Below are 9,818 nucleotides of genomic sequence, written 5' to 3' on the forward strand. Positions count from 1 at the left end.
TGCTTCCTTCAGCAGCTGTCTTTTTGTTTGTTCGTTCGTTTGTTCGTTTGTTCGTTTGTTTGTTAGCCTTCTCTTCTGAGACGGCGTTTCACTGTGTAGCCTTGGTTGTCCTGAGGAGATGGACAAGGGAAGACTGTTCCAGCAGGTTAAGGAATGGCTGTGAAGAAGCAGAGAAGCATCATACACTCAGGGCTAGGAACCATCTTCTCCCACTGGGGTATTTGTTGGTTCCTGGAGGAACAGCAGCTTGAACTGTCCAAGAGGCCCAAGGCAAGGCCAAGTCTCCATCCAGTGAGGGGAACACAGAAAGGACAGTGGCAGCGTAGCAAACCCAGTACTCTTGGTTCCGTTGAAATAGGGGACCCTGAGAGTGTCTGTCCAGGGAGCCAGCGATGCCAATGAGGGGATGTGGGAGGTTCTGAGATGAAGCCTTGACCTGACAAGCAGGCTTTGCGGTTCTGGAAGGCAGCGTTTTCACTTCAGGGGTGAGATCTAGCGTCTCCATTCTTTTTGAAGCTAGTGGGCTGCAAAAAGCACCTGTGTGGAGACAGGCTCAATGTTGGATTGTTTGGTGTCTCGAGTGGCACCGGGAATCCACAGGGCAGCCAGGTGAGTGTCCAAGGTGCTGTGTGTCCAGAGAGCAGTCCTTTCTGTCCTAGAAGAGGCGCCTCCGGGCCTTGCAGCAAGGGCGCCAGAGCTTCTGGTGACTCTGAGGGTCCTGTGCCTGGTGACCTGGAGGAGGAGGAGGAGGAGGAGATGGAGGGAGAGGCTGCAGTGGTGAGCTGGGGAGAGGCCACAACATGCTGCCTTTGAGGCTCCAGATGGAGCTGGGAGCATATCTCTCTGCACCAGGAAGGGCTGATGGGCCCCAAGGACATGGCACTTGGCCCGGGAACAAGGGGCTGGACACCCCGGTGAAGGGAAGAAGCATCCCCGGGACCATGCCGGCTGGAGCATCCATCCATGGCATAGGCCTCAGGAAGTCTCCTAAGCCTCCTTGAGTGACTTCACCTGGGTCAGAGGGATTTCCGCAACCTTGGGTGTCTGCTACACATGTGCCGGAGGATCCCCGCTGGAGGATGACCTGGTGGTCCTGGGGCATTTCCAGGAGAGCGACCTCTTGATGGCTGGCGGGCAAGAAGCCAGGCTGTCCAGGCTGGTGGGAGTCCTGGAGATCCTCGGGCACCACGATGATGGTGTGTCCAGGGAGCATCACTGTCATGACAGAATCGGGCTTGGGCTCCAGCAGCAGGTCGACGTCTTCCAGATGGAGTTTGAGAGCAAGGCCAGCAGGCAGGAACATGGTGGTGGTGAGCTGCTCGCTGGCTGGCCCGGTGGGCGCTTCCAGGTCTGGCTGTGCCTGCTGGAGGCAGAGGCGCTTGGCAGGCTTGGGTCCTTCTGGCTGCGGTGCCCAGCAGGGCAGAGGGTTGGCGGTGGGGCTGCGGGGCCGCACTCCTGGCATCATGGTGCCAATGGGCCTTGGCACTTGGTCAGAGTTGCAAGACAAGGTCTGATGCAGCTGATGGACTTGTGCACTGTTGGTGTCCTTCAGGGACAGCTGTTGTCTGGCTTCTTCTGCAAGAGACTCTGTGGACCCTCTAGGAGAGAGATGTGATCAGGATGACTGACTGATCAAGAGTGTTTGGAGAGGACCACAGTTCCCTATTTAAGCCTGGCTTCCAAGAAAGCCCCACCCAGGCAGGGCGGTGACACTTAACCTTCAAGAACCCACCTGTGTGCAAGTGTTCATGTGTGTGTGTATGCGCACAGGTGCTATTGGGTGGTGGTGGTGGTGGTCGAGAGGAGAAATCGACCTTTGCATGTCTTTATGGTTTGTAATGCCTGATTTTGGGCAACAGATAGAAACAGGAAAACCGTTTTCCCAACCCCTTCCTACATTCTCATGAATTCTTTGTCCCATCCCCACATACCAGGTCCTAGAAGTTTTCTTCGTTCCCAAAATAAAACGGAAATGGAAATTAACAAAGTGAAACTTCACTTGTTCATTGGAGGTCAAGGTTGATAATAAAACCAGTGGCTAAATCTTTGTATATGGCTATTTTTTAATTTAATCAAAAATCGATTTCAGATTCATATGGTATCACGTGCAAAGAATTGATCTAAGAAAATCCCCCAAGGACAGATAGAGTGTTTTCCTCGCATGCTGGAGGCCAATGGGTTCGACCTCCAGAAAGAAATTTTAAAAAGTATTAGTGTGAGTACTTTAGAACATCCCTAACCCCAGAAGTTGGGAGACAAGGACAGGAAGATGAGGAGTTCAAGGCCAGCCTGCTGCATGGGGAGTACTAGGCCAGTCTGTGGAAAAGGCGAATTCCAGGCTAGGCTGGACCCATGAAACCATGTCTCTAAGACATGATTAGTTGATCCTCAAAGGTCATCGGGGTGGAAAGAAAACTTTCAAAATTAAAACCTTCGTTTGTGTTAAAAATGGAAATTAAGCACAGTCCTGCTTAATTTATAAGTGGCATATTTGATATTTTTCCTTCTTGTTCTGTGATCTTTGTTATATTCTGTTTTTGACATTGAAACCACTTCTACTCTTTATGACTCTCTCTCTCCCTGTTCCCTCCTTCTCTCTCTTTACCATCCCCGATGGGAGGAGCTCATCCTCACACATGCCAGACAAACACTCGAGCTAAGGGCCAAGCCCAGCCCCTTATTGGGCCTGGATTTTTTTGTTATTTGTCTGTCTGTCTGTCTGTCTGTTTGTTTATATGTAACAGGGGTGAGGTATTCCATCTGTCCTACTCAAGATGTAGGCCTAAGATCCTGATGGGGGAGGTTACCATGCTCTTTCATTTGCATATCCATTGAATGTTTCTTGGAGTTTTTGTTTGTTTGTGTGTTTTTGGTTTTTTGGTTTTTTGGGTTTATTTTTTGGTATTTTGGAGACAGGGTTTCTTTTGTGTAGCTTGGTGCCTGTTTTGGATCTTGCTCTGTAGACCTGGCTGACCTGGAACCAACAGAGATCCCTCTGACTCTGCCTGCCAAGGGCTGAGATTAAAGGCATGTACCACCACTGCCCGGCCATTGAATGTTTCTTACCTTTTAAATAGTATATCAATGAATCTACTACACGACACTATGGATATCCATTGGAAAACTCTGTTAAATGAAAGGAACACAGTCGTGTGATGATTCTGTCTGCCCTGCTGAGAGGTCTTCTTGGAAATGTTCTCCCAAAAGTTCCCTCCATCTGTTTCTCTCTTCCTCCTAACAATTATTCAAAATTCTGCTTTCCTTAGGACATTCTCATACATGTGTAAAATCGACCTTGATTTCATTCATGCCCCAGGACCCTCTCCTCTTGCTGGCTCTGTTCCTTTTCCTAATTATTCCTCAAAGTACTCCAAGGACTTTAGAAATACTTTCAGCATTTCTTTTTCAGCAAGAGTGTCATGTACCCAACCCAACTGGCCCACAACACATATGCAGTGAGGATAACCTTGGACTTCTGATTGACTGTCTCTACCTCCCAAAGGCTGGGGTGCATGTACCAACACCTTCCTTCTCCTGCTGTGCTGGGAATCTTTCCACCTCTAAAGAACCAGATTCAGATTGGATCCTCCATATTGTGGGATGTTCTGTATGCTGTGAATCTACGTTGTTCTGATTGGTTGATAAATAAAATGCTGAGTGGCCAGTAGCCAGACAGGAAGTATAGGTGTGATATGCAGAAAAGGAGAATTCTGGGAAGAGGAAGGCAGAGGCAGAGGACACAAGCCTGCAGTCCAGGGAGCAGCATGTAATGACACACAGATAAAGCCACAGAACATGTGATGACATATATATTAACAGAAAAAGGTGAATTTAAGTGTAAGAGGTAGTCAATAGGAAGCCTGAGCTAATGGCTGAGCAGTTTTAATTCACATAAGCTTCTATGTGTTTACTTGGTACTAAGCGGCTGTGGACTGGGTGGGACACAGAAAATATTCAGCTATACTTCCCACCTCAAATGATTCAATCAAGAAAAATCCCTCCCAGGTTTATTTGACCTCTGGGGGTTTAGTTAATTCCAGACACAATCAAGATGACAACCAAGACTAGACAACACACACACCCTGTATAAGAAGTTCTTAACCTCTGATTCTTTCATTCTTTATGTTAAACCGTTATTTATTTGTATTTCATTGGCTTATGTGCAAATTTGTAGGCCTTTGTTAGTGCACATGCACTTGGGGCAAAGAAGAGCCTGGAGAGAAGAGGGTGTTAGACATCCTCTGGAACTGCAGTGACAGGGGGTTAAGTGCCATCGTGTGGGTGCTCCAAGAGCAGACAGTCCTTCTGAGTGAGTGGTTCACCACCGTCCTAAAGCTGGGACTCTTCAAACAGTTCCTCATGTATTGAGGACCCACAACCCTAAAATTATTTCTGCTGCTACTTCATAACTGTAATTTTACGACTGTAATGAACAATTTTGAAAATATCTGCTCTGCGGTATGCCTGACATGGGACCTCTGACCCCTCAGAGTGGCCTCTCCCCATGGGTTGAGAACCACTACTCTAAGTGCTGAGCCATCTCTCCAGTCCCTCTTTACTTTTTGATCTCTTTGACACTGTCCCTCACAGCTCCCATTGCCCTTGAACTTCCTGTGTGTGGGCTCCAACTCCTGATCCAGCTACCCTCACCTGGATTACAGGCGGGAACCACCCCACTCAGTTGCTCCTCAGAGTTTCACAGGTTACCTTTCCCAGCTTACCTCTCTGTCAGGTTTACCAAAGGTCAGTGTGGCCAGTGTCGACCTGACCCCTTCCCATTCTTCTCTCAGTGTCCTCACTGCGGCTGTTGGAAGCATGGGCCACCACACCCAGCACAATTGAACCTCATATCTGGATGGAATGGATTATTAAAACCCCCAGATAGTTATTCAATTTCACTTTTCATGTGAAATATGATGGTTCTGTCATATCTTACCTAAAAAATTACCTTTTCCCACTGAACCCCATCACTTCCAGTGGCTTATTTTGTGTGTGTGTGTTTGTGTGTGTGTGTGTGTGTGTGTGTGTTCATTTCTTTGTGTGTTCCAATTCTATTTCCATTTTTAAAGATACCTATTTCTCTTGATATGGGTAGCCAGAAGCAATTTCCCACAATTGACATATTAATATGTTTCTTATTGAAGATGATACATTCCGTATTGCTTTATACTCGGTGGGGCCAAGGGAAGGTGAGACCTTCCATTTCACTAGCAGACTGATTTTCAACCAGTCAACCAATTTGTGTGTTCACACAGTCCCCCAGATTGCTTGTGGTTTTATTGTCCTTTCTCAAATACACACACACACACACACACACACACACACACACACACAGAAAAACAAACAAAAACTCCCTCCCTCCCTCTCTCTCTCCAACTCTCTCTCAAAAATACTTTTACAAGCCTCACATACTGGAGTCCACAAATTTTATTAATTTATAAGTGAAGTTGGAATTACAAATATTGAGTGGAGAACAGCACTTCAAAAGTGAGTCATGAAAGTGGAATTTTTTGTTGGAGAGCAAGCTCCGGTTCAGAGGGATCTGCTAGGCAGCCTCTGGATTTCCAGGGCTGGGAGCTAAAGGCACATGGCAGCTCTCCCGCCCCAACTGCTTCCTTCAGCAGCTGTCTTTTTGTTTGTTCGGTCCTTCGTTCGTTCGTTCGTTTGTTTGTTAGCCTTCTCTTCTGAGACGGCGTTTCACTGTGTAGCCTTGGTTGTCCTGAGGAGATGGACAAGGGAAGACTGTTCCAGCAGGTTAAGGAATGGCTGTGAAGAAGCAGAGAAGCATCATACACTCAGGGCTAGGAACCATCTTCTCCCACTGGGGTATTTGTTGGTTCCTGGAGGAGCAGCAGCTTGAACTGTCCAAGAGGCCCAAGGCAAGGCCAAGTCTCCATCCAGTGAGGGGAACACAGAAAGGACAGTGGCAGTGTAGCAAACCCAGTACTCTTGGTTCCGTTGAAATAGGGGACCCTGAGAGTGTCTGTCCAGGGAGCCAGCGATGCCAATGAGGGGATGTGGGAGGTTCTGAGATGAAGCCTTGACCTGACAAGCAGACTTTGCGGTTCTGGAAAGCAGCGTTTTCACTTCAGGGGTGAGATCTAGTGTCTCCATTCTTTTTGAAGCTAGTGGGCTGCAAAAAGCACCTGTGTGGAGACAGGCTCAATGTTGGATTGTTTGGTGTCTCGAGTGGCACCGGGAATCCACAGGGCAGCCAGGTGAGTGTCCAAGGTGCTGTGTGTCCAGAGAGCAGTCCTTTCTGTCCTAGAAGAGGCGCCTCCGGGCCTTGCAGCAAGGGCGCCAGAGTTTCTGGTGACTCTGAGGGTCCTGTGCCTGGTGACCTGGAGGAGGAGGAGGAGGAGGAGATGGAGGGAGAGGCTGCAGTGGTGAGCTGGGGAGAGGCCACAACATGCTGCCTTTGAGGCTCCAGATGGAGCTGGGAGCATATCTCTCTGCACCAGGAAGGGCTGATGGGCCCCAAGGACATGGCACTTGGCCCGGGAACAAGGGGCTGGACACCCCGGTGAAGGGGAGAAGCATCCCCGGGACCATGCCGGCTGGAGCATCCATCCATGGCATAGGCCTCAGGAAGTCTCCTAAGCCTCCTTGAGTGACTTCACCTGGGTCAGAGGGATTTCCGCAACCTTGGGTGTCTGCTACACATGTGCCGGAGGATCCCCGCTGGAGGATGACCTGGTGGTCCTGGGGCATTTCCAGGAGAGCGGCCTCTTGATGGCTGGCGGGCAAGAAGCCAGGCTGTCCAGGCTGGTGGGAGTCCTGGAGATCCTCGGGCACCACGATGATGGTGTGTCCAGGGAGCATCACTGTCATGACAGAATCGGGCTCGGGCTCCAGCAGCAGGTCGACGTCTTCCAGATGGAGTTTGAGAGCAAGGCCAGCAGGCAGGAACATGGTGGTGGTGAGCTGCTCGCTGGCTGGCCCGGTGGGCGCTTCCAGGTCTGGCTGTGCCTGCTGGAGGCAGAGGCGCTTGGCAGGCTTGGGTCCTTCTGGCTGTGGTGCCCAGCAAGGCAGAGGGTTGGCGGTGGGGCTGCGGGGACGCACTCCTGGCATCATGGTGCCAATGAGCCTTGGCACTTGACCAGAGTTGCAAGACAAGGTCTGATGCAGCTGATGGACTTGTGCACTGTTGGTGTCCTTCAGGGACAGCTGTTGTCTGGCTTCTTCTGCAAGAGACTCTGTGGACCCTCTAGGAGAGAGATGTGATCAGGATGACTGACTGATCAAGAGTGTTTGGAGAGGGCCACAGTTCCCTATTTAAGCCTGGCTTCCAAGAAAGCCCCACCCAGGCAGGGCGGTGACACTTAACCTTCAAGAACCCACCTGTGTGCAAGTGTTCATGTGTGTGTGTATGCGCACAGGTGCTATTGGGTGGTGGTGGTCGAGAGGAGAAATCGACCTTTGCATGTCTTTATGGTTTGTAATGCCTGATTTTGGGCAACAGATAGAAACAGGAAAACCGTTTTCCCAACCCCTTCCTACATTCTCATGAATTCTTTGTCCCATCCCCACATACCAGGTCCTAAAAGTTTTCTTCATTCCCAAAATAAAACGGAAATGGAAATTAACAAAGTGAAACTTCACTTGTTCATTGGAGGTCAAGGTTGATAATAAAACCAGTGGCTAAATCTTTGTATATGGCTATTTTTTAATTTAATCAAAAATCGATTTCAGATTCATATGGTATCACGTGCAAAGAATTGATCTAAGAAAATCCCCCAAGGACAGATAGAGTGTTTTCCTCGCATGCTGGAGGCCAATGGGTTCGACCTCCAGAAAGAAATTTTAAAAAGTATTAGTGTGAGTACTTTAGAACATCCCTAACCCCAGAAGTTGGGAGACAAGGACAGGAAGATGAGGAGTTCAAGGCCAGCCTGCTGCATGGGGAGTACTAGGCCAGTCTGTGGAAAAGGCGAATTCCAGGCTAGGCTGGACCCATGAAACCATGTCTCTAAGACATGATTAGTTGATCCTCAAAGGTCATCGGGGTGGAAAGAAAACTTTCAAAATTAAAACCTTCGTTTGTGTTAAAAGTGGAAATTAAGCACAGTCCTGCTTAATTTATAAGTGGCATATTTGATATTTTTCCTTCTTGTTCTGTGATCTTTGTTATATTCTGTTTTTGACATTGAAACCACTTCTACTCTTTATGACTCTCTCTCTCCCTGTTCCCTCCTTCTCTCTCTTTACCATCCCCGATGGGAGGAGCTCATCCTCACACATGCCAGACAAACACTCGAGCTAAGGGCCAAGCCCAGCCCCTTATTGGGCCTGGATTTTTTTGTTATTTGTCTGTCTGTCTGTCTGTCTGTTTGTTTATATGTAACAGGGGTGAGGTATTCCATCTGTCCTACTCAAGATGTAGGCCTAAGATCCTGATGGGGGAGGTTACCATGCTCTTTCATTTGCATATCCATTGAATGTTTCTTGGAGTTTTTGTTTGTTTGTGTGTTTTTGGTTTTTTGGTTTTTTGGGTTTATTTTTTGGTATTTTGGAGACAGGGTTTCTTTTGTGTAGCTTGGTGCCTGTTTTGGATCTTGCTCTGTAGACCTGGCTGACCTGGAACCAACAGAGATCCCTCTGACTCTGCCTGCCAAGGGCTGAGATTAAAGGCATGTACCACCACTGCCCGGCCATTGAATGTTTCTTACCTTTTAAATAGTATATCAATGAATCTACTACACGACACTATGGATATCCATTGGAAAACTCTGTTAAATGAAAGGAACACAGTCGTGTGATGATTCTGTCTGCCCTGCTGAGAGGTCTTCTTGGAAATGTTCTCCCAAAAGTTCCCTCCATCTGTTTCTCTCTTCCTCCTAACAATTATTCAAAATTCTGCTTTCCTTAGGACATTCTCATACATGTGTAAAATCGACCTTGATTTCATTCATGCCCCAGGACCCTCTCCTCTTGCTGGCTCTGTTCCTTTTCCTAATTATTCCTCAAAGTACTCCAAGGACTTTAGAAATACTTTCAGCATTTCTTTTTCAGCAAGAGTTCATGTACCCAACCCAACTGGCCCACAACACATATGCAGTGAGGATAACCTTGGACTTCTGATTGACTGTCTCTACCTCCCAAAGGCTGGGGTGCATGTACCAACACCTTCCTTCTCCTGCTGTGCTGGGAATCTTTCCACCTCTAAAGAACCAGATTCAGATTGGATCCTCCATATTGTGGGATGTTCTGTATGCTGTGAATCTACGTTGTTCTGATTGGTTGATAAATAAAATGCTGAGTGGCCAGTAGCCAGACAGGAAGTATAGGTGTGATATGCAGAAAAGGAGAATTCTGGGAAGAGGAAGGCAGAGGCAGAGGACACAAGCCTGCAGTCCAGGGAGCAGCATGTAATGACACACAGATAAAGCCACAGAACATGTGATGACATATATATTAACAGAAAAAGGTGAATTTAAGTGTAAGAGGTAGTCAATAGGAAGCCTGAGCTAATGGCTGAGCAGTTTTAATTCACATAAGCTTCTATGTGTTTACTTGGTACTAAGCGGCTGTGGACTGGGTGGGACACAGAAAATATTCAGCTATACTTCCCACCTCAAATGATTCAATCAAGAAAAATCCCTCCCAGGTTTATTTGACCTCTGGGGGTTTAGTTAATTCCAGACACAATCAAGATGACAACCAAGACTAGACAACACACACACCCTGTATAAGAAGTTCTTAACCTCTGATTCTTTCATTCTTTATGTTAAACCGTTATTTATTTGTATTTCATTGGCTTATGTGCAAATTTGTAGGCCTTTGTTAGTGCACATGCACTTGGGGCAAAGAAGAGCCTG

General features: G+C 47.8%; 2 protein-coding genes across 2 annotated transcripts; both read right to left on the minus strand.

Annotated features, from left to right (window-relative positions):
• Window positions 1–655: 655 nt before the first annotated feature.
• LOC128105534 (proline-rich protein 23A3-like) lies at window positions 656–1,462 on the minus strand. The gene has a single exon (XM_052730765.1). It carries the CDS (start codon window positions 1,460–1,462, stop codon window positions 656–658), a length of 807 nt encoding a protein of 268 aa, XP_052586725.1.
• Window positions 1,463–6,264: 4,802 nt separating this feature from the next.
• LOC128105541 (proline-rich protein 23A3-like) lies at window positions 6,265–7,071 on the minus strand. The gene has a single exon (XM_052730778.1). It carries the CDS (start codon window positions 7,069–7,071, stop codon window positions 6,265–6,267), a length of 807 nt encoding a protein of 268 aa, XP_052586738.1.
• Between the last annotated feature and the right edge of the window lie 2,747 nt (window positions 7,072–9,818).

Source organism: Peromyscus californicus, unplaced genomic scaffold (assembly GCF_007827085.1).
Source record: "Peromyscus californicus insignis strain IS unplaced genomic scaffold, ASM782708v3 Scaffold_11__1_contigs__length_118956290, whole genome shotgun sequence".
Classification (NCBI taxonomy): domain Eukaryota; kingdom Metazoa; phylum Chordata; class Mammalia; order Rodentia; family Cricetidae; genus Peromyscus; species Peromyscus californicus.